At 39.4% G+C, this 24,869-nt stretch overlaps 1 non-coding gene, 1 pseudogene and 3 gene segments (V, D, J or C); 4 read left to right on the forward strand and 1 right to left on the reverse strand.

Moving 5' to 3' along the window:
• LOC122468860 overlaps positions 1 to 24,739 on the forward strand; it is a 39,091-nt gene extending 14,352 nt beyond the window's left edge. Inside the window, 1 exon segment of the V gene segment in view lies at positions 24,313 to 24,739. Within this exon segment, the coding sequence occupies positions 24,313 to 24,647 (335 nt within the window).
• Positions 3,041 to 3,179, forward strand: LOC122469918 (annotated as a pseudogene).
• Positions 6,016 to 8,088, forward strand: LOC122468859. The segment is given in 2 exon segments: positions 6,016 to 6,513; positions 6,676 to 8,088. Coding segments are annotated over 2 exon segments (387 nt in total).
• On the forward strand, positions 10,257 to 11,699 carry LOC122468863. The segment is given in 2 exon segments: positions 10,257 to 10,866; positions 11,034 to 11,699. Coding segments are annotated over 2 exon segments (357 nt in total).
• Positions 10,344 to 10,449, reverse strand: LOC122469704. The gene has a single exon (XR_006293599.1). It is a non-coding gene; the product is annotated as a U6 spliceosomal RNA (small nuclear RNA).
• Positions 24,740 to 24,869: the final 130 nt, after the last annotated feature.

Below are 24,869 nucleotides of genomic sequence, written 5' to 3' on the forward strand. Positions count from 1 at the left end.
TCCAACCAATGGAATATGTTCAGTGCTAAAAATTATAAAAATATAATTCAGAGCTATCAAGCCATGAAGAGATAGGGGAAACTTATATGCATTTTAGTAAGTGAAAGAAGCCAATCTGAAAAGGCTGCATATGTTATGATTCCAACTACATGACATTCTGGAAAAGGCAAAACTGTGGAGACAGTAAAAAAGATTGTGGTTTCCCAGCTAACATCATCCTCAATGGGGAAAAACTGAGAGCTTTTTCCCTGAGATCAGGAACACGACAGGGATGCCCACTCTCACCGCTGTTGTTTAACATAGTGTTGGAAGTTCTCGCATCAGCAATCAGACAACAAAAGGAAATCAAAGGCATCAAAATTGGCAAAGATGAAGTCAAGCTTTTGCTTTTTGCAGATGACATGATATTATACATGGAAAATCCGATAGACTCCACCAAAAGTCTGCTAGAACTGATACATGAATTCAGCAAAGTTGCAGGATACAAAATCAATGTACAGAAATCAGTTGCATTCTTATACAGTAACAATGAAGCAACAGAAAGACAAATAAAGAAACTGATCCCATTCACAACTGCACCAAGAAGCATAAAATACCTAGGAATAAATCTAACCAAAGATGTAAAAGATCTGTATGCTGAAAACTATAGAAAGCTTATGAAGGTAATTGAAGAAGATATAAAGAAATGGAAAGACATTCCCTGCTCATGGATTGGAAGAATAAATATTGTCAAAATGTCAATACTACCCAAAGCTATCTACACATTCAATGCAATCCCAATCAAAATTGCACCAGCATTCTTCTCGAAACTAGAATAAGCAATCCTAAAATTCATATGGAACCACAAAAGGCCCCGAATAGCCAAAGTAATTTTGAGGAAGAAGACCAAAGCAGGAGGCATCACAATCCCAGACTTTAGCCTCTACTACAAAGCTGTCATCATCAAGACAGCATGGTATTGGCACAAAAACAGACACATAGACCAATGGAATAGAATAGAAACCCCAGAACTAGACCCACAAACGTATGGCCAACTCATCTTTGACAAAGCAGGAAAGAACATCCAATGGAAAAAAGACAGTCTCTTTAACAAATGGTGCTGGGAGAACTGGACAGCAACATGCAGAAGGTTGAAACTAGACCACTTTCTCACACCATTCACAAAAATAAACTCAAAATGGATAAAGGACCTGAATGTGAGACAGGAAACCATCAAAACCCTAGAGGAGAAAGCAGGAAAAGACCTCTCTGACCTCAGCCGTAGCAATCTCTTACTTGACACATCCCCAAAGGCAAGGGAATTAAAAGCAAAAATGAATTACTGGGACCTTATGAAGATAAAAAGCTTCTGCACAGCAAAGGAAACAACCAACAAAACTAAAAGGCAACCAACGGAATGGGAAAAGATATTTGCAAATGACATATTGGACAAAGGGCTAGTATCCAAAATCTATAAAGAGCTCACCAAACTCCACACCCGAAAAACAAATAACCCAGTGAAGAAATGGGCAGAAAACATGAATAGACACTTCTCTAAAGAAGACATCCAGATGGCCAACAGGCACATGAAAAGATGCTCAACGTTGCTCCTCATCAGGGAAATACAAATCAAAACCACACTCAGATATCACCTCACGCCCGTCAGAGTGGCCAAAATGAACAAATCAGGAGACTATAGATGCTGGAGAGGATGTGGAGAAACGGGAACCCTCTTGCGCTGTTGGTGGGAATGCAAATTGGTGCAGCCACTCTGGAAAACAGTGTGGAGGTTCCTCAGAAAATTAAAAATAGACCTACCCTATGACCCAGCAATAGCACTGCTAGGAATTTATCCAAGGGATACAGGAGTACTGATGCATAGGGGCACTTGTACCCCAATGTTTATAGCAGCACTCTCAACAATAGCCAAAATATGGAAAGAGCCTAAATGTCCATCAACTGATGAATGGATAAAGAAATTGTGGTTTATAGACACAATGGAGTACTACATGGCAATGAGAAAGAACGAAATATGGCCCTTTGTAGCAACATGGATGGAACTGGAGAGTGTGATGCTAAGTGAAATAAGCCATACAGAGAAAGACAGATACCATATGGTTTCACTCTTATGTGGATCCTGAGAAACTTAACAGAAACCCATGGGGAAGGGGAAGGAAAAAAAAAAAAGAGGTTAGAGTGGGAGAGAGCCAAAGCATAAGAGACTCTTAAAAACTGAGAACAGGGGCGCCTGGGTGGCGCAGTCGGTTGGGCGTCCGACTTCAGCCAGGTCACGATCTCGCGGCCCGTGAGTTCGAGCCCCGCGTCGGGCTCTGGGCTGATGGCTCGGAGCCTGGAGCCTGTTTCCGATTCTGTGTCTCCCTCTCTCTCTGCCCCTCCCCCGTTCATGCTCTGTCTCTCTCTGTCCCAAAAATAAATAAATGTTGAAAAAAAAAAAAACTGAGAACAAACTGAGGGTTGATGGGGGGTGGGAGGGAGGGGAGTGTGGGTGATGGGTACTGAGGAGGGCACCTTTTGGGATGAGCACTGGGTGTTGTATGGAAACCAATATGACAATAAATTTCATATATTGAAAAAAAAAAGATTGTGGTTTCCAAGGGTTGAGGGGAGCAGGAGGGATGAGCAGAGCACAGAGAATATTTAGTGTAGTGAACCTACTCACTATGATACTACAGTGGTGGATACATGCCATTGTACATTTGTTCAAAACCATAAAATGTGTAACACCAAGAGTGAACCCCTGGTAAACTGAGGACTTTGGGTGATACAATGTGTCAACATAGGTTCATCCATTGTGAAAGGTACACCACTGCCATGGGGAAGTTGATAATGGGAGAGGCCGTGTGTGTGGGGGGGCAGAAGGTGGAATAGAAACCTCAGTACGTGCTTCCTAAGTTTTCATTGAACCCTAAAATAGCTGAAAAAAATGAAAACCTTTAAAAAATTAAATTCAGAGACATGAAATGAAGAGTTAAAGCATTTTAGAAAAATGGTTCTACTAGAAACATTACCTAATGAGCCTCCTTTTGGAATAAAGATCTCAATTGCTTCTCAGCCTTTTGGCTAAGATCAAGTGTGAATGAAGATCTCAAATTTTCCTTTTGAATCAATCTTAAAAATTATATAAGCAGCCCTGGCTGGAAATTTTGAACCTCCATACTAAATCTTCAAGGAGAAAGCCAGAATCCAGAAAGTAGTTAGGCTGTTTTAAAAAGTGCTTCTTGGGGTGCCTGGGTGGCTCAGTCGGTTGAGCGTCCGACTTCGGCTCAGGTCATGATCTCACAGTTCGTGGGTTCGAGCCCCGCATCAGGCTCTGTGCTGACCACTTGCTCAGAGCCTGGAGCTTGCTTCAGATTCTGTGTCTCCTACTCTCTCTGCCCCTCCCCCGTTCACGCTTTGTCTCACTCTGTTTCTCAAAAATAAATGTAAAAAAAAAAAAAAATTAAAAAAAAAAGTGCTTCTTGCTTTCCATGTTAGTAAGCTCATCCACCTCCTCCAGCCTCTCTCAGTTGCAGAGATTTTCTTTTCTTCATATGATATATATGTATGATATGTAATAGATTTATATAAGAAATAGGTCTCCAGAAGAACACCGTGCTTACCCATGGAGCCACCTGGATCTCACTGCTTATGATGGTCTTTACACTCAGTGAATAAAGTCCCATTTGATTCCATTTTTGTATGGATTTAGTTCCCTTTGATTCATTATTGATCTCATGGAAGAAATGAAAACCCAGATAGGATCTCATCCTGGGGACTGTGTCTCTGCTTCTGAAGAGGTCCCAGTGTTGGTTAGGAGAAACCTCAGACCTATGAGATCACATACGGTTGTGGAAATAATCTTGGGGTTCCACAAGGCATGCAATTTAACCCCACACTCACACAAGTCCACACTGCTTTCAGCCAGTCCTCAATAAATATTTGCTGTGTTATATAGTATGAAACAAATTTAAAGCTGGAAGAGCCCCTTCGAAATGGTTTTTTAGTCCACTTCATTTTACAAAACAGAGGCTGTATCCAAGGGTACAGTATGGAACAATTAGGTGGTCAAAGAGCTGGGAGAGAAAGAAACCAATTTGCTCATTTCCTTCCCCTGCCTCCTTGCTGCATGATCATTCTCCTGGGTAAAGAGAAAGTATCTAATGCAAGTCCAGCCACTTAGATCTCTGTAGTTTGGGTCTGTGAAAGCCATGGTCCAACAGTTTGATCGCCTGAATGGAGAGCTGTAATTTGTGTAAATATCTGACACCGTGGGCAGGAAAGAAGACTAAGGCTGAGCCACTGTTGTTCTACCTGCAGGCTCATCCTCCACTCACTGGTTTCTGGAGGAGGGAACTGAAGGTGATAGTGTCATCTGAACACCTACATGCATTTCTAAGGACTTTCCCCCAAGTAGCAAATATATTTATTACCCCAGATGGGTATCCCTTGAAGTCAGGATGAGTATAATGAGCATGACTCACACATTGTCTACAAAAAAAGATCACTGGATTTGGAAGACTTCTGGAGCTGGGAGTCCATGAAGGTGTTTGATGAAGGTTTTCTAGGCCAACACTCTGACAAGAAGTAAAGCAATATTCTCTGAAATAATCATGGAGTTGGGAATTTTGTCCAAGAGATGGCTGTATCTATCTGTGTTATAGTCAATACATGGAAGAACATTATTCGTATGAATGCTCACATTCAGAACATCACATTCAGTTCTGTGTGTCACACCTCAAAAGTGCCTATATTGACCTCAGTGTCTAGATCCGAGAAAAGGGAAATTTGACCAGGGAAGAGTTTGAGAATTCTCATTTTATGGGGAATGGGTGAGAGAATGAAAGATTCCCCAAATCAAGAAGTTTTACATACATAAAAGCACATTTTATATATACCCATATATTTACATATTGAGTTGATGTTCTTCACCATAGCTGTCTTTAAACCTGAAGGATGGGAGATATGGAAGGAAGATTAACTTTATTCTTTTCATTTCAGAGGATCAGTGAGTATGAATCATAGAAAGGAGCTTCCACTTTTGGAAATGAAGTGGTATTAGTTTCCCAGAAACCATTTCTTCTGATCAATTCTTTAGGGCCTGTTTCCTGTTGGTACTATTCCTGAGCACATGCAAGATTTAGACTTCCGTGGATTTATTCTCACAGAGGTCATCAGAAAATTCCAAGACATTCAAGTGGATGAGAAAGGGTTTAGACAGAGAGCAATAATTCTGGAAACTCATAGGTCCAGAGAACTTTATCAATGAATTTGGGGAGAGAACACTCTAGAGGAGTTTAGGAGAAAAATAGCAGAGTATGGAATGTGAACCAGTGATGACCAGGAAGGGGAAGGATGACACAATAGTTGGCTAATACTTTAGAAGGAATTCTACTGAGTCCATGAGTCGGTAATTGCATTTTAAGACATGCCATCTATCTTGATTTGAGAAAATGAAATCAGTTCAAGGATAAAGTCATATGTGGTTATATTTTCTGAGCATGCAGCTTGATGTTTGCTCAGCACGTCTAGTCTGTCTTTCAATACTTTGCAGAATATAAGACACATAACATTCAAATAGATTTCTTAATAGCATGTCAGATTTCTTTATGCAAATTAATCTAATCTTTGGTCAAACTGTTTCTTATAGTTGAAATATTAATAAGTAAGTGATGGAAGTTATCTTCCTGCTCCCTTATGATTGAAATTTGGTCTTCTACTTTTTGTCACAGTCATCTTACTGAGGGAAGATTCCACATCTGACTGTTGGTACTGTCAGTCCTCTGGGAGTAGCGAGGTCATGGGCCAGACAGCTCGGACAAGCAGCGACTGAGATAAAAGTTATCTTATTTGAAATATCAAATGATATTCTCTCTTTTACTCTAATCTTTGGCTTGCATGTTCCTTTTAGGAAAGTTTTTCTCCATGACAGACAAATGAGGCTGGTAGATTTGGCAGAAAGGGAAGGTTTTCTATGTTCTTTGTTTAAGAGAGTGAATCATGATTCCTTCCTCGTTTCAAACACGTACACGAGGCCCATCATTGAATAAACGGCAACAGGATCTACTCTTTTGAACTTAACAGTGACTCAGTAGTGTGCAGAGGTATAAATCTTAATGTTTACATTCTTCCTGTGCATCTAGTCTCTGGTCTAGGATGTAATTTGTTTGACGTATCGCTGCCATTATGCGTCTGAGTCCCTCAGAGGCACGGGGTAGGGGAAGAAGGTTTTCCCCAGTGAGTTCAGTACAGACGTGACCACAGGAGGGTGCGCCTGAGCTGCCGCAGACCAGGCGGAGGGTCCATGGTAGAGCATCTGCATGAGTAGGTCTGGCAGAAGCACAGTCGTCTCCTTATTGGCTGGTGGACACGTGGGAAACCACTCTGACTGATGCAGGAAAGAAGGGCGGGCCGGTGCTAGAAGTAGCTGTGCTGGCTGGAGGTGACAATTCTGAAAGTGATCGTAATTGTAATTGGGAGGAACCATGAGGACATCCGAGGGGGCTTTCATCATGCTCTTGTGGCTGCCACTGCACTGTGAGTTGAGTGTTTATGAGAAACAGAGTAATTAGTGGATAGTCTTCAGCAGTCAAGACTGGCTTTACTCAGGTTTCCTCCAGGTAGTGGAGAAAAGGGGAATTCTGAAGCATAATAACCTGGGAACTGCTCTCCTTTCTCTGACCTTTTCTTTCTGCACAGGGCTCAGCAGAGGAGAGAATGTGGAGCAGCATCCTTCCACCCTGAGTGTCCAGGAGGGAAACAGCTGTGTTATCACCTGTAGTTACTCAGACAGTGCCTCAGTCTACTTCCCTTGGTATAAGCAAGAACTTGGAAAAGGTCCCCAGCTCATTATAGACATTCTTTCAAGTGTGGCCAAAAAAGAAGACCAAAGACTCACTGTTTTACTGAATAAGACGGCCAAGCATCTGTCCCTGCACATCGCAGCCGCCCAGCCTGCAGACTCAGCTGTCTACTTCTGTGCAGCAAGTGCACATTGCGTCCCAGACACCTGCTGCCTGCACCCAAACCTGTGACTGAGCAACCCCTGTCCTTTGACACAGAACTTCAAGTAGATCGTTTGTGCTATTGTTTGTCTGCAGGCGGAAGCTAATGTGTTAGACATTAAAGCATAACTTAAGACAACTGGGATCGAGATGACCCCGACAGGGTTAGAACATTTTCTTGGATGATTGCTGCTCAATAGAATTCTTGAAGGGAGTTAGTAAGGTTTTATTTTGAAATTCAGGCTTTAAATGTGAGTTTACATATGCTATTCAGATGCCTTTCCCATAAATAACCCCTTAGTACTAATATTTCAGTCCTTACTATGGATGAGATGGGCATTTAAATGTTGTGTTTCCAAGCAGCATTTATTATTTTTCTGATTTTACAACATTACATGTCAAATATAGAAATACATAAAGTGAAAAATATGAAAGCCATACTTCTATAATCGGATATTATTGCTAATATTCATTTTAGTCTTAAAAAATCATATTCTGATTAGGAACATGATTTTTTCACTTAATATAATTTGATTTGAGCATTCCTTCCATCATGTTTTCACCTCTAACATCTACTTTATTTTATTTTTAATGTTTTATTTAACATCTGCTTTACAATAGCTCTGTGAAATATTTTAATTAAGTAGAGTTTCATACTAATTTTCTTCCTCTGTATTTGGGGCAAAATTTGACAGCCATATATGTGATTTGATCACTTTCTCTTTCAGAAAATGTGGCATGGGTTTTCCTTTAGAGCCCAGTAATGGTGTCTATTATTTGTGTGTTTGAGAGCAATTAAGATAGGGAATGACTTGACAATATGAACTTAAGATAAAACTCAGAAATCTATTCTCATTTACAAAATTCTCTAAGTATCTGTTCACAATTACTCTCTCATAGAATTTAGAAGACAGAATTTTGTATTTCATTCACTGCTGTATTCGCAGTACCTAGCACAAACTTTTTCATATAATGGGCTATCCGTAGATGTTTTTTTAAAGAAAGAAGGAAAGATGAATTCTGCTACTTAAACATACTTTTAATCTAATTTTTATGATGGAATTAAATGTATAAATTGATTGTGAAAAATAAAAGTCCTTAATGCGTATACCTGATTATTTGTTTCAGGGCGTTCTGTTTCTTTCCATTTATATGTCTTCCTTTCTTAATAAAGCTCTGTGGTTTTAAGATAATTAAATGTATTCTTGGACTTGTAATTTTGTGTTATCATTATAATTAAAACCGTTCTTTCTGAGGCATATGGGAAACATTTTATATGCACTTATTAGCCACCTCGTTAGTGCAGTGCACACAAAGGCATTTGGACTAATGGTTAATGTAGAGACAACTTGTTCCAAACCTCCCTGAGTCACTTCACATTTGATTGTATTAAACATTACTAACCATAGCCTTGTTTTTTTTTTTTAGGGAGAGAGAGGGTGCAAGTGAGCAAGGGGCAGAGAGAGAGGGTGCAAGTTGGGAAGGGGGGTAGAGAGAAAGAAGGAGAGGGAGGGAGAGAGAGAGAGAAGCAGGGCTCACGGACTTGTGTTTTACCAGAAGCGGGGCCCGAGCTCACCTGATGTGGGACTCGTTATCAAGCTTAGTGCCAAATATTCTGCAACCAAATTGGAATTATTAAACTTTTCCATGGATTGGTCTTTATGTTTTTTAAGAGGTGCTTGGGGTGCCTTGGTGGCTCAGTCGGTTAAGCGTCCGACTTCGGCTCAGGTCATGATCTCATGGTCCGTGAGTTCGAGCCCCACGTCAGGCTCTGTGCTGACAGCTCAGAGCCTGGAGCCTGTTTCAGATCCTTTCTCCCTCTCTCTCTGACCCTTCCCCGTTCATGCTGTATCTCTTTCTGTCTCAAAAATAAATAAACATTAAAAAATTAAAAAAAAAAAAAAGGTGCTCACATAAGGACCTTAGTTGGAAACGTATGTGTAGCATGATGGCCTGCTCAGGCATTTTTCCCTAGCTTCTACAGTGTCTTTTGTATCGTGATCTTTCGTCATTATGATAAAATTTCTTTTTAACAACACGAAGACATCAATAATTCATGTATTTGCTGTTCCTTTCTTATAAGATACATGAGCTATGTGAAAGGGTCAATAAAAGAAAGTTAAGGAATCTCACTGTCTTTATAGTGTTTGGAAGGTGTGAATACTTTAAAAGCCTATTGACTGACACTGACTACATAATTTTTTTTTTTGGAAATTGACATGCCCAAAAGATATCCATTAATTCAGCCACTTGAATTAATGTTGCTTCTGCTAAGTGATTGAATTTTATAAAGGATTCTGGAGTGGTAATTGCATGACCAGTCTGGTATTGTCTCTTTCAATGTTTAAGATAAGATTATTAAAATTCTATTAATTCAGAATCTGGTCTCAGAGTGTCTGACAGATTTACCCTGGGTATGGACACTTCTTGAATGACGTAAGTGCAATCATGAGGCTCCCTTCATTGAGAAATGTGTTAGAGTTGAGTAATAGGAGTAGAAATTAATAATATTTCACATTTACTCTGCCAGTGGTAGAAAAACATTAGGTGTTTATAGAGAGTTATAGTCTATCACTTAGAGAGCCTGACAGTTGTACTCTGTGGTTCTATCATATTTCATGGAGACTGCAGTACAAATTCTGAAGATGCTTCGACCAATTTAGCTGAAGCTATAATGATTTTGAGACAAGGATGTTAAGTCTTTGCTACTGTATCAGGAAGTCAACAGTAAGAGGCAATGGATCTTTGCTGTTTGCCATGATGTTGAAAAATATCCTTAGGACACAACCTTACTTTTAATCTGTGCACACAGAGAAAGTCTTATCACAATCAATCATCGTATGGTCAATAGTCTTGTGGAGGTGTATGGTGTCACCTAGGTATATTCTTTTCAGAACTGAGCATACAAAGTACAGGGGCTTACTGTGGTTCAATTGAGGTAATGGGAAAAATATAAATTTAAATATTTGATAATTAATGAACAAACTCTGATGTATATTCTGGCCTTTCTGAAACAGAGCTGAGCTGTTGAAACTAAACAATGTAAGAAGGAGACCTCGGTGACAGGATCTATTATCTGAGGGCTTCAGTCTAAACCTTTCAGCAAAAAGTGATTAGATTTTTCAGCCTTCGGCCCCAAGAAAGGCATCTGAACAGACATTGACAGTGAGGAAGAATACTGGCATACTAATAGGTAGATTGAAAGAGCTACAGTTAGTCTAAACATTTTTCCTTCTTATCATAAAGTGATTTATTTCTATCTTATGTGAAATAACATAGTGTGAGCATACATGATTCTTACATCTTTTTTCATGATTCTTATATCTTATGCTGTTTCCATAATACATTACATGTAGTATTTTTAAAAATATAGAATACTTCATGAATTTTCACATCATTCTTGCACACAGGCCATGCTAATTTTCTCTGTATTATTCTAATTTTAGTATATGTGTTCCCAAAGTGACCCTTAGTTGTCATATTTTTAAGTAAGTGCCTCCCACCCACTTTCATCACAGATGCAATGAATGAACATATTATAGTTAAACCATCAATCCTCATTTCAATATAAAATTTTACTCATTCATTTTCAGATGTGACTGTTTACACATTAGAGTCACTGAATGCAAAAAGAAGTCTGGATAATGAGACTCTCAGCTGGTACAGAGAGAAGTGTGACATGACCCACACAACTTGCTACAGGAAACCTCTATTTCCTGTTCTGGGGCAACAGTAGCACATACCCAGCCATCCTTCCCTCACCCTGGCAGGCTCCCCTCATGGTGCCGAGCTCTGAAATTGAAGAAGACATTTCCCATCTTGTGGAAAAACTCAAACATGTTTCTGTCCAGCCTTCTGAAGGTGGTAATGGCTTCGATGTGGCTGGGTAAGGATGGCCCCCATTGTAATGTTCCTCCTGTACGACCTAAAAACAGGGGACATAAGTGGTGTCTTGTGGGTACCTTGGGAGGGAGGGATAATAGTGTGTAAAACACAATTTCCTTGTGCCAGATGACTTATTCTGAAACTCTGATCCCATGTTTTTTTCTTCAGGATCCAGTATTTCCCAAAAGGTAACTCAAGCCCCACCAGCGATGTTAGTACAGGAGAAGGAGGCTGTCATCCTGGAATGCACATATGACACCAGCGATCCAAGTTATAGTCTATTGTGGTACAAGCAGCCCAGCCGCGGGGAGATGATTTTCCTTGTTCGTCAGGATTCTTACAACCAACAAAATGCCACAGAAGGTCGCTACTCATTGAATTTCCAGAAGGCAAGAAAATCCATCCATCTTGTCATCTCAGCTTCACAGCTGGAGGACTCTGCAGTGTATTTCTGTGCACTCAGGAGCCCACAGTGAGAGGCATGCTGGAGGGAGGTGTACCCAAACCCCAGAGCTCTTGTTGATACATCCACCTGTTGTAGGGATCAAGGCAGGGAATTCCATCCTACACAGGAAGTGGCTAAGGCTAGGGCAGCTCAGATGGAGGGTTAGAGGGAAAACCTGACTCTAAGAAAATACCTCTCTAGTTAAGAATTATCATGCATCAAAAACATCCTTACCCCTGAAAATTTGTGTTGAAAGTGTTTATTTAAAACTAGAAAAGCCACGATAAACAATTTGCCATTTTGCAATTAGATTCAGCTGTGAGAATTGGCTAAGTAAATTCGGAAACATTTGACTCAAAAATCAGTAAAAATGTGTGTGAATTGTTGGATTTTCAGGTGAATTTTATTCAGTAAGTATATCTCGAATATATATTATGTTACAGCCATTATTTAGAATATGGAAGGCCATGGAATGTTTCTGTGGTTTTCCTTTTTTTGCTTTATGTCACGCTGGTTTATTCTGCTTAATGACGTGGTTTAATTAGGTTTGTTTACTGTGAGTCAACTGTACTTACATGTATTCTCCAAGGTGCCTACTCTGTGACATATGTCTGTACTATTGCTCATCCCATCTTATTAACACGCCTAGCATTTATGTCCTCGATTTGCATTCTGGAGGTTTACCTGCTTCCCAACACTGTTATCTGCAAATGATCATGATTAGTGGCTCTTAGGGAGGACCCTGTGAAGTAGCAGGGTGTGAATTATCCTCTTTGTCTGTTCCCACCCTTTACTTCAAAACTTTTTCAAAGGCATTTTTCCCAGCACGTGGCTCAGATTGCACACTTCTGAGCCCTCTTTGTTTGATCAATGTTCCACAGTCCAACACCACTCCTTCTCTCCATTTTCCTCCTTCCACCTCTAACCTCATTTCCCCAGTGCCTTCACATTCGAATGGTAATGGATGGTTGATAATTGATCTTGCATTGTAACACTCTTTTATATTTGCGTGGAAAGCAGATGGGTAGGGTAGAAATCTTAACAAGAATCTCTTTAAAAAATTTTAATTATAAAATTTTACCATTGTAACATACATTTTTACCAGTTTAACAATTTTTTTTAAATTTTTTTTTCAACGTTTTTATTTATTTTTGGGACAGAGAGAGACAGAGCATGAACGGGGGAGGGGCAGAGAGAGAGGGAGACACAGAATCGGAAACAGGCTCCAGGCTCTGAGCCATCAGCCCAGAGCCTGACGCGGGGCTCGAACTCACGGACCGTGAGATCGTGACCTGGCTGAAGTCGGACGCTTAACTGACTGCGCCACCCAGGCGCCCCTAGTTTAACAATTTTTAAGTGTTCAATTCAGTGGTATGAAATACATTTACATTGTTGTTCAACAAGCAGCACTATCCATTTCCAGAAATCTTTTCATCTTGAAAAACTGAATATTTGTACTCATTAAACAATAGCTCCATCCCTACAGTCCTTGGGAACTACCATTCTACTTTCTCTTTCCATGAGTTTGACTATTTTGGACACCTCCTAGAGGTGGAATTATGCAGTATTGGTCATTATGTGACTTTCATTTTACATAATGTCTTCAAGGTTCACCGATGTTGCAACATGTGTCAGAATTTCTATCCTTTTTTAGGTTGAATAATATTTCAGTGTATGTCATACCACATTTTCTTTATCCATATCCATCTTTTGCTGCACCTTTGGGTCTTCCAAAGCAAAACTTTCCTTTTGGTGGAAACAGGAATTTATAAATGTCTCAATGTTTGGGGTTTATAGTGAAATTCTTCCCATTTTTGAATGTATACCAGAAGTGGAATTTCTGGATCATAAGGCAATTTTATTTGAAATTTTTTGAGAGATGGTGTGTCTGGGTGGCTCAGTCAGTTTGAGTGTCTGACTTCATCTCAGGTCATGATCTCACAGTTCGTGAGTTCGAGCCCCACATTGGGCTCTCTGCTGTCAGTGCAGAGCCTGCTTTGGATCCCCTGTCCCCATCTCTCTCTGCACCCACCCCCCACATGTTCTCTCTCTCAAAAAAAAAAATTTTAAATAAAAAAATAAAAAAATTTAGAAACATTTATACTGGTTAATTGGAACAACTATGCCCTTAGACTGCATTATCACAAGCAAGTTTCAAGGACCAGAGAGAGAGTAATCATTAGTCATGAATGAAACTCCAGTATCCCAGTGGTTCACAAAACTCTAGAAGAGTTTGTCATGCCTACTACGGTGCATTGCTTAAAGCAGGTATCTAATAATTGCTCTGAATGGAATGGTGAGGCCCCTATACAGGGGTCAGCTCCTGAACACCAGTTTGAGTATCCTTTATAAAAGATTTTCTTTCCTCTTTTGGTAAAAGAGCCAAACCTGCAATTATTTAATTTGCTTTATTAGTTTCACTTGCCTAAATAACTTATTAAAGACTGTCTTAAAATATTTGAAAGGTTTGGGAAGAAGTCATTTTGCCACCCTCTAGTCTTTCAGATTTCTCTGAAAGCAATGTATAGTGGCAAAAACACCGAACAGGTTTTTGCTAGACTTCTGTGTTCAAAACTGTTAGCTCTGCCATGAACTTTCTTGATACTTTTGAACTTCATTCCACTATTTACAAAATGGGAGAGTAATATTTTCCTTAATATTTTGTCGTGACAATTTATCAATAACGTATCCTAAGAGATTGACAAGCTTTTTTTATGAGGGTAATCTCATTAAATACAGAAAAAGCATTTGACCAAATTTAGATCCATTCCTGATTGAAACTCCCAGAGAATTGGGAACTGATGGGAATTTCCTCAACTTAAAAAAGGGGTTCAACAAGATACCTCCATCAAATGTCATACTTGATGGTGAAAGCCAAATGCTTTCTCCTTGTTTTGGAAATAAGGGAAAAAGTTTGGCTCTCACCACTTGTATTTAATATTGAATTAGAGGTTCGCAAATGTAATAAGGCATGTGGAAGAAACAAAAGACATACAGTTTGGAAAGGAAGAAGTGACCTTATCTTCATTAACAGCACAACTGAGCAGAAAATGCAAGGGAATCTACAAAAAAAACTACAAGAACAAATTGGTTTAACAAAGTCATATATACTCTTACCATATGATCCAGCCATTCTACTCCCAGATATTGACCCAAGAGAAATGAAAGCATATGTCAATAAAAAAATCTTTTATGAGGAGGAACCAAGATGGTGGAACAGCATGGAAGTTTTTTTGTGTGTCTCACGTCCGTGAAATACAGCCAGACCAACACTAAACCATCCTACACACTTAGAAAACCGATTGGAGGATTAACACAATAATCTGCACAACCTGAACCACAGAAGTCAGCAGGTACATGGCGCATAGTGGTGAACTTGGGGAGAGAGAACCTGTGGAAGGTAGGGAACTGCTTTTGCGGGCGGAGAGAGGACGGAGACCGGGGATGGGGGGGAGAATACGGGAAAATCACCCCTCCCCAAAAGCAGCTGGAGAGAAAGTGGAAAATTGGAAATAGCCGCAGGGACTAAACTAAAAAGGGAGAAAGGAGAAAGGAAAGGGTTTAAATTCCATTAAGACTGTAAACAAGGGGAGCGCAAAGGCTGCAACTCCACAGCTCCCTACCTGGCGGTGCTCTGGTGGGAAGGGCGAATCCTCAGGAACCGAGTGGGTTCTCGCTGGCCACACCGGGAAAAGCGGTTCCACTGCTGGAAGGACGTTTGGTAGAGACGGTTGAAGCCACCTGGTCCCAGCAGACCCCAGAAAATGGCCACATTCGCTGGTGCTGGAACAAGGTCGTTAAGGTACCAGATGTGTGTTGTGATTTTCCATAATCCCTGAAAAGCTGCTGCTACACTATCTCACGAACTTTTTCTGGCGTGGGCTGGCACCTGGCCAAAGTCTTGGGGCACCGGCAGCAGCAAGGTCCAGCAAGCGTTCCTGGGTGCAGCCGGTATTCGGCCATTGCTCATTCGGCCATTGCTCAGTGAGACCTTCCTGCAGAGGGGCAGAACGGGTCAAAGCCACAGTTCTTCAGAAGTAAGGGGTCAGGGAAAAGAGCCGCATCTGAGACAAAACTCAGGAGAGAGGTACTGCCTGGGGCCTGGTCACGGAGAGTGAAAAAGTGGGGAGTGGATGAGAGCTGAAGACGGAGGACCGGTGCACGACTGCTGATCCGGGAGAACAGACTGGGTGGCTGGGTGGCGCCATTTTTTCACCGCTCCAGCGCATGCGCATGCGCACCGATGAGCACCGCAACAACCCACCCCAGTAGGCTAGCAGCGCCATCTAGTGGAGAGCAGAGCTATTACACCGAGCCCTGCCCAACTGGGCCAAATTGGCTCAAGAACACAAACCTCTCCGGGACTTAATCTATGGACTATAAAGAGCTACATGGACTGACCTCTAGGGGAAAACGAAGCAATTTCAGTCCTACTTCAATCTGTTAGCAGGTTCATCTATTCAATTTTCTTTCTTTTTTTTCTTTTTTCTTTTTCTCTTTCACAATTCTTTTCTTTTTCTTGAATACAGAAAAAGAAAAAATTCATTTTTATTAAAAATATTTTTCTCTAATTTTTATTACTATATTTTTTACTTTTGTGTAAGTTTTTTCAAATTCTTACTTCCATCATTCTATTTTAGTCTACTTCAGTGTATTGACCTTTTCAAATTTTCAAACAATTTCCTTTTTTTCTTTTTTCTCTTTTTCATTTCTTTTCTTTTTCTTGAATGCAGAAAGAGAAAAATTACACTTACACTTTCAATTTCTATTAAAATATTTTTATTTAATTTTTATTACTATATTTTTTGTTTAATGTAAATTTTTTCAAATTCTGTTTTACTTCTATCATTTTATTTTAGTCTACTACAGTGTATTCACTTTTTCAAATTTTCAAATGATTTCTTTTTTCTTTCTTTTTCTTTTTTTATATTTTTTCTCTTTTTAATTTCTTTTCTTTTTTCTTAAATACAGAAAAAAATTCATATTTATTTTAATTTTTATTAAAATATTTTTCTTTAATTTTTTCTACTATATTCTTTACTTTTGTGTATATTTTTTCAAATTCTATTTACCCCCATCATCTCATTTTAGTCTACTTCAGTGTATTCATTTTTCAAATTCTCAAATGATTTCCTTTTTTTCTCCTCCCCTTTTTTTTCCTCTAATCTCTCAAACCACTTTCAACACCCAGACCAAAACACACCTAGGATCTAGCATCATTTATTCGACTTGTGTGTGTGTGTGCGTTTAATTTTTAATTTTAATATTTAAAAAAATTTAATTTTCTTTTTAATTTCAATTTTTCTTCCTCATTAATTCCTTTTCTCCCTTCAAAATTACAAAACGAAGGATTTCACCCCAAAAGAAAGAGCACAAAGAAACGACAGTCAGGGATTTAACCAACACAGATAGAAGCAAGATGTCTGAACCAAAATTTAGAATCATGATAATAAGAATACTAGCTGCAGTTGAAAATAGATTAGAATCCCTTTCTTCAGAGATAAAAGAAGTAAAAAATAGCCAGAATGAAATTAAAAATGCTATAACTGGGATGCAATCAGGATGGATGCCGTGGTGGAAAGGATGGATGAGGCACAACAGAGAATCAGTGGTATAGAGAACAAACTTATAGAGAATAATGAAGCAGAAAAAAAGAGGTAGATGAAGGCAAAAGAGCATGATTTAAGAATTAGAGAAATCAGTGACTCATTAAAAAGGAACAACATCACAATCATAGGGGTCCCAGAAGAGGAAGAGAGAGAAATAGGGGTAGAAGGGTTATGTGAGCAAATCATAGTGGAAAACTTTCCTAACCTGGGGAAAGACACAGACATCAAAATCCAGGAAGCACAGAGGACTCCCATTAGATTCAACAAAAACCAGCCACCATCAAGGCATATCATAGTCAAATTCACAAAATACTCAGGCAAGGAGAGAGTCATGAAAGCAGCAAGGGAAAAGAAGTCCCTAACCTACAAGGGAAGACAGATAAGGTTCAGCAGACCTATCCACAGAAACTTGGCAGGCCAGAAAGGAGTAGCAGGATACATACAATGTGCTGAATCAGAAAAAAATGCAGCCACGAATTCTTTCTCCAGCAAGGCTGTCATTCAAAATAGAAGGAGAGATAAAAAGTTTCCTGGACAAACATAAATTAAATTAAAGGAGTTTGTGACCACTAAACAAGCCCTGCAAGAAATTTTAAGAGGGACTCTCTGAGGGGAGAAAAGATAAAAAAAAAAAAAAAAAAAAAAAAAAAAAAAGACCAAAAGCAACAAAGACTAGAAAGGACCAGAGAACACCACCAGAAATTCCAACTCTACAAGCAACATAATGGTAATAAATTCATATCTTTTAGTACTTGCTCTAAACGTCAATGGACTCAACAATCGAATCAAAAGGCACAGGGTAACAGAGTGGATAAGAAAACATGATCCATCAATATGCTGTTTACAAGAGACCCACTTTAGACCTAAAGACACCTTCAGATTGAAAATAAGGGGATGGGAACCATCTATCATGCTAATAGTCAACAAAAGAAAGCCAGAGAAGCCATACTTATATCAGACAATCTAGACTTTAAAATAAAGACTGTATCAAGAGATGTAGAAGGGCATTATATCATAATCAAGGGGTCTATCCACCAAGAAGACCTAATAATTGTAAATATTTATGCTCCAATGTGAGAGCACCCAAATATATAAAGTCGATTAATCACAAACATAAAGAAACTCGTCAATAGTAGTACCATAATAGTAGGAGACTTCAACACCCTACTCACAGCAATGGACAGATCATCTAATAAAAAATCAACAAGGAAACGATGGCTTTGAATGACACATTGGATCAGATGGACTTAACAGATATATTCAGAACATTTCAACCTAAAGCAGCAGAATGTACATTCTTCTCCAGTGCACATGGAAGGTTCTCCAGATTAGACCACATACTAGGACACAAATCAGCCCTAAGTAAGTACAAAAAGATCAAGATCATACATACATATTTTCAGACCACAATGCTATGAAACTCGAAATCAACCACAAGAAAAATTTGGAAAGGAAACAAATACTTGGAGACTGAAGAACATCCTACTAAAGAATGAATGGGCTAACCAAGCTGTTAAAGAGGAAATTAGAAAGCATACGGAAGTCAATGAAAATGATAACACCACAACTCAAAACCTCTGGGATGCAGCAAAGGTAGTCATAAGAGGAGAGTATACAGCAATCCAGGCCTTCCTAAAGAAGGAAGAAAGATCTCAGATACACAACCCAACATTACACCTTAAGGAGCTGGAAAAAGAACAGCAAATAAAACCCAAAACCAGCAGAAGACAGGAAATAATAAAGATTAGAGCAGAAATTAATGCTATTGAAACAACAACAAAAAAAACCCCAGTAGAACAGATCAATGAAACCAGAAGCTGGTTCTTGGAAAGAATTAACAAAATTGATAAACCACTAGCCAGTTTGGTCAAGAAGAAAAAGGAAAAGACCCAAATAAAATCAAGAATGAAAGAGGAGTGATCACAACCAACTCAACAGAAACAAAAACAATAATAAGAGAATATTATGAGCAATTATATGCCAATAAAACGGGCAATCTGGAAGAAATGGACAAATTCCAAGAAACATATACACTACCAAAACTGAAACAGGAAGAAATAGAAAATTTAAACAGACCCATAACCAGTAAAGAAATAAAATTAGTAATCAAAAATCTCTGAAAAAACGAGTCCAGGGCCAGATGGCTTTCCAGGGGAATTCTACCAAACATTTAAGGAAGAGTTAACACCTATTCTCTTGAAACTGTTCCAAAAAATAGAAATGCAAGGAAAGCTTCCAAACTCTTTCTGTGATGCCAGCATTACCTTGATTCCAAAACCAGACAGAGACCCCACTAAAAAGGAGAACCATAGACCAATTTCCCTGATGAACATGGATACAAAAATCCTCAACAAGATATTAGCCAACCAGATCCAACAATACATTAAAACAATTATTCACCATGACCAAGTGGGATTTATACCTGGGATGCAGGGCTGGTTCAATATCCGCAAAACAATTAACATGATTCATCACATGAATAAAAGAAAGGACAAGAACCACCTGATCCTCTCAATAGATGCAGAAAAAGCATTTGACAAAATACAGCATCCTTTCTTGATAAAAACCCTCAAGAAAGTAGGGATACAAGGAGCATACCTCAAGATCATAAAAGCAGTATATGAACAACCCAATGCTAATATCATCCTCAATGGGGAAAAACTGAGAGCTTTCCCCCTAAGGTCAGGAACAAGACAGGGATGTCCACTCTTGCCACTGTTACTCAACATAGTATTGGAAGTCTTAGCCTCTGCAATCAGACAACACAAAGAAATAAAAGGCATCCAGATCAGTGAGGAAGAGGTCAAATTTTCACTCTTTGCAGATGTCATGATATGCTACATGGATAACCCTAAAGATTCCACTGAAAAACTGCTAGAATTGATTCATGAATTCAGCAAAGTTGGAGGATATAAAATCAATGCACAGAAATTGGTGGCATTCCTATACATTAACAATGAAGCGAAAGAAAGAGAAATCAAGAAATCGATCCCATTTACAGTTGCACAAACAACCATAAAATACCTAGGAATAAATCTAACCAAAGAGGTGAAATATCTATACACTGAAAACTATAGAAAGCTGATGAAAGAAATTGAAGAAGACACAAAGAAATGGAAAAGGATTCCATGCTCCTGGATAGGAAGAACAAATATTGTTTAAATGTCGATACTACCCAAAACAATCTACATATTCAATGCAATCCTATCAAAATAACACCAGCATTCTTCACAGAACTAGAACAAATAATCCTAAAATTTGCATGGAACCAAAAAAGATCTCAAATAGCCAAAGCAATCTTGAAAAAGAAAACCAAAGCGGGAGGCATCACAATCCCAGAATTCAAGCTATACTACAAAGTTGTAATCATCAAGACAGTATGGTACAGGCACAAGAACAGACACTCAGATCAATGGAACAGAACAGAGAACCCAGAAATTGACCTGCAAACATATGGCCAACCAATTTTTTGACAAAGCAGGAAGGAATATCCAATGGAAAAAAGACAGTCTCTTCAGCCTGGTGTGGGAAAACTGGACAGTGACATTCAGAAGAATGAACCTGGACCACTTTCTTACACCAGACACAAAAATAAACTCAAAATGGATGATAGACCTAAATGTAAGACAGGAAACCATCACAATCCTCAAGGAGAAAGCAGGCAAAAACCTCTTTGACCTTGGCCACAGCAAGTTGTTACTCAACATGTCTCCCGAGGCAAGGGAAACAAAAGCAAAAATGAACTACTGGGACCTCATCAAAATAAAAACCTTCTGCACAGTGAAGGAAACAATCAGCAAAACTAAAAGGGAACCGACAGAATGGGAGAAGACATTTGCAAACGACATATCCGATAAAGGGTTGGTATCCAAAATCTATAAAGAACTTATCAAACTCAACACCCAAAAAACAAATAATCCAGTGAAGAAATTGGCAAAAGACATGAATAGATACTTCTCCAAAGAAGACATCCAGATGGCCAACCGACACATGAAAAAATGCTCCACATCACTCATCATCAGGGAAATACAAATCAAAACCACAATAAGATGCCACTTTACACCTCAGAATGGCTAACATTAACAGCTCAGGCAACAACAGATGTTGGCGAGGATATGGAGAAAGAGGATCTCTTTTGCATTGTTGGTGGGAAGGCAAGCTAGTGCAGCCACTCTGGAAAACAGTATGGAGGTTCCTCAAAAAAAAAACTAAAAATAGAACTACCCTATGACCCAGCAATTGCACTACTAGGCATTTATCCACAGGATACAGGTGTGCTGTTTAAAAGGGACACTCCCTTGTTTATAGCAGCACTATCAACAAAAGCCAAAGTATGGAAAGAGCCCAAATGTCCATCGATGGATGAATGGCTAAAGAAGATGTGGTATATATATATATATATACAATGGAGTACTACTCGGCAATCAAATGAATGAAATCTTGCCATTTGCAACTACATGGATGGAACTGGAGGGTATTATGCTAAGTAAAATTAGTCAGTCAGAGAAAGACAAAAATCATATGACTTCCCTCATATGAGAACTTTAAGAGACAAAACAGATGAACATAAGGGAAGGGAAACAAAAATAATATAAAAACAGGGAGGGGGACAATCAGAAGTGACTCATAAATATGGAGAACAAACGGAAGGTTACTGAAGGGGTTGTGGGAGGGGGGATGGGCTAAATGGGTCAGGGGCATCAAGGAATCTCCTCCTGAAATCATTGTTGCACTATATGCTAACCAATTTGGATGTAAATTTTAAAAAATAAAATATAAAATTAAAAAAAATTCTTTTACACAAATGTTCATAGCAGCTTTATTTGTAATAGCCCCACTGGGGCTAATCTTATGGTCATCAGCAGGTGAATAGACAAATTGTTTTATAGGCCTATGATGGGATACTACACAGCAACAAAAAGCAACAAACTCTTGATAATTATAACCATGGGAGAATCTCAAGATAATTATGCTGAGAAGAAGCCAGACAAAAGAGTACATGTGATTCCATCATTCAAAATTATAAAATATGCCAACTAATTCATGACAGAAGTGTTGCCTGGAGGCAGGAGGGAGAGGGTTGAAAGAAGGATTACAAAGGTTCATGAGGCAACTTTTGAGGTGATGCATATGTTCATTACCTCGATTGTGGTCATGGCTTCACAAATACATACGTTTGCCAAATCTTATAGAATTGTTTACTTTAAATTTGTACAGTTTATTGTTATGAAAATTAAACCTTAATAAAGCCATAAAGATGCAAATTTACTATGTATCTTCCCTCCATGTTGTGCAAGTCTTCTTGTGTGACCCCAAATACAAAATATTTCTCCTGTAGGTTTTCATTGGCCTAAAACTATGTTGTTGGTTTTTTTTGTTTTTTTAATTTTTTTTTTCAACGTTTATTTATTTTGGGGACAGAGAGAGACAGAGCATGAACGGGGAGGGGCAGAGAGAGAGGGAGACACAGAATCGGAAACAGGCTCCAGGCTCTGAGCCATCAGCCCAGAGCCTGACGCGGGGCTCGAACTCACGGACCGCGAGATCGTGACCTGGCTGAAGTCGGACGCCCAACCGACTGCGCCACCCAGGCGCCCCAAAACTATGTTTTTTAAAAAAGTTATGGATGATGGCTTTCTGAATCCATGTGGTATACTGCTTATTTGGAAGCCAGCATCATCCCAACCTATCTGGCAATCTTCCTCTATATCTGAATAGAGGAATTAATGCTGCTTGTCCTGAACCCCTTCTAGCAGAGTTTTGAGGCAGGTTCTGACAATGTGATTTGGAAGGTGGCGGAGAAGAAAAGGGATGTGTAAACACAAAAAGTATCCAGGCCTGAATTTCTTACTTCCCTCTGCATCTGGGAAAACATTCCCATGTAGTCTCTGGACTCATGAAGCTCCTTGATGTGAATCCGTGGAGAGTGGCCTCCAGAGAAGAGCCTGAGCTAAGCTTCTGTCTATGTGTCTAGAGATAAAAGTTTACAGAGTTACAGATGTGTCCATCTACAAAACTTTATCCTGATAATCCTGATTCCTTACCTTGTGGGGAAAAAATATTTGATTAAAGCTTGGCAACAAAATGTGACAAATAGATGGTATTAGAAACCATCCTTGGGGCACCTGCATGGCTCAGTTGGTTGAGCGTCTGACTCTTGATTTCAGTTCAGGTTGTGATCCCAGGGTTGTGGAATCGAGTCCCATATCAGAGTCTGCTTAAGATTCTCTTTCTCTACTTCTGCCCCTCTTCCCCACTCACACACTCTCTCTAAAATAATAATAGAAAAGCATCCTTCAGGTTAAACCCTCTTAAGAGTATAGCGTTAGTATTTGTTGCCTAATTCACATAAAATAGTCACCTTACACATATAAGAGTCAACAAAACAGTGAGGGAATAAGATAAGAATCTCAGAGCGTTCTGTAGGGATTCAACAACTTCATTTATGATGTTTCTTCTGTGTAGAACTCATATTTTTCACTTTTTAATGATTTAGAAAATCAATTATATTTGACTACTAAAATATTTGACTCTAAAATAGTGTGACTTTTCTTTTGAAAAACTTTTATTGAAAAGATAGTATTCCTTACATTGGTAATATTTTAGGACCAAGTAAACACTGTGTTTTAATTAAATTCCACATGTTAATTACTTTTGTTTAAGAAATTTTCAGTAAGTGCTTAAAAAAGAACAGTCAGTGTTCTAAATATTGGGGTACATTGCTGAAAAACACAGAATAACTCAGTAACTTCACTTCTTATTACTTTCTCTGTATTCAACCCCAACTATTTTCTGGGAGTCAGTAGATTTTAGACTGGCTCACAATGGATACGTGAAAGCATTAAGTACTGTATTTAATGCTTTAGAGACTGTTATCCTCTCAGCTACAGAAACGCACTGGGATGTTCTGTTAAAGAACTTCCACATCAGGTAGTGTCCTAAGAAGAAAGTAGACCTGGGAGGTCAGGATTGCTGCTGTTCAGATTTCCAAGTGCCACCTGAAGACTGCCATGTGCCTCATAAAGTCAGGGACAAAGACATCTTGCTGACTCTGGGAGGACTGTGGCCACCATGCACCCTTTTTCAGTCCCCGTCCAGCAGGGGGTGCAGCTTCCTAACACAAACACCTTTCCTGAGAAATGTGGGCTTCCACTGATCATTGCTGTCTCTCCAATGCTTCTTCCTGCTACGAATGAAGCACATTATCTACGTGACACTCTAGAGATGAACTCTTCTCCAGGCTTTGTGACTGTGGTACTCTTGATGCTTGGTAAGTAAAATGCCTCTTCGTATTTGGATTGTTTCATCTATTGTGACAGCAAAACCTATAACTATAATTTTATCCAGGAGATTTATGCCCAAGGTAACACAGGTCTCTTTTCTTTTTCCCCAGGACGAACCCATGGAGACTCAGTGACCCAGATGGAAGGCCCAGTGACCATTCCTGAAAGGAAGTCCTTGACTATAAACTGTACTTATTCAACAACATGGACCCCCACTCTGTTCTGGTATGTCCAATATCCCAGAGAAGGTCCACAGCTCCTCCTGAAAGCCTTTAGGGACAAGGAGAAGGGAAGTCACAAAGGTTTTGAAGCCACCTACGACAGCAAATCCAAATCCTTCCACTTGGAGAAGTCCTCAGTGCAAGCGTCAGATTCGGCTGTGTACTACTGTGCTGCGAGTGACACAGTGACAGGGACTGCAGGGGGAGCTGAACACAAACTCTGAGCAGAACAGGAGCCCAGATGCTGAGCGTCTCTGACTGATCCTCTCTGGTTCCAGCACAGTGTATGGTGGTTTGCCCCTCAGTGTCTGCTTGATACAAAAGTCGTACAAATGGCTAGAGCATGGGAACCAGAAGGAACATTCCCCAAACCCAGCTGTTCATTAGTGCAATATAAATGCAATAGTTCCTAAGCCAGGACCTAAGTAATTTCAAGGTGAAACCAC

The sequence above is a fragment of the Prionailurus bengalensis genome, chromosome B3, assembly GCF_016509475.1.
Source record: "Prionailurus bengalensis isolate Pbe53 chromosome B3, Fcat_Pben_1.1_paternal_pri, whole genome shotgun sequence".
NCBI lineage: Eukaryota > Metazoa > Chordata > Mammalia > Carnivora > Felidae > Prionailurus > Prionailurus bengalensis.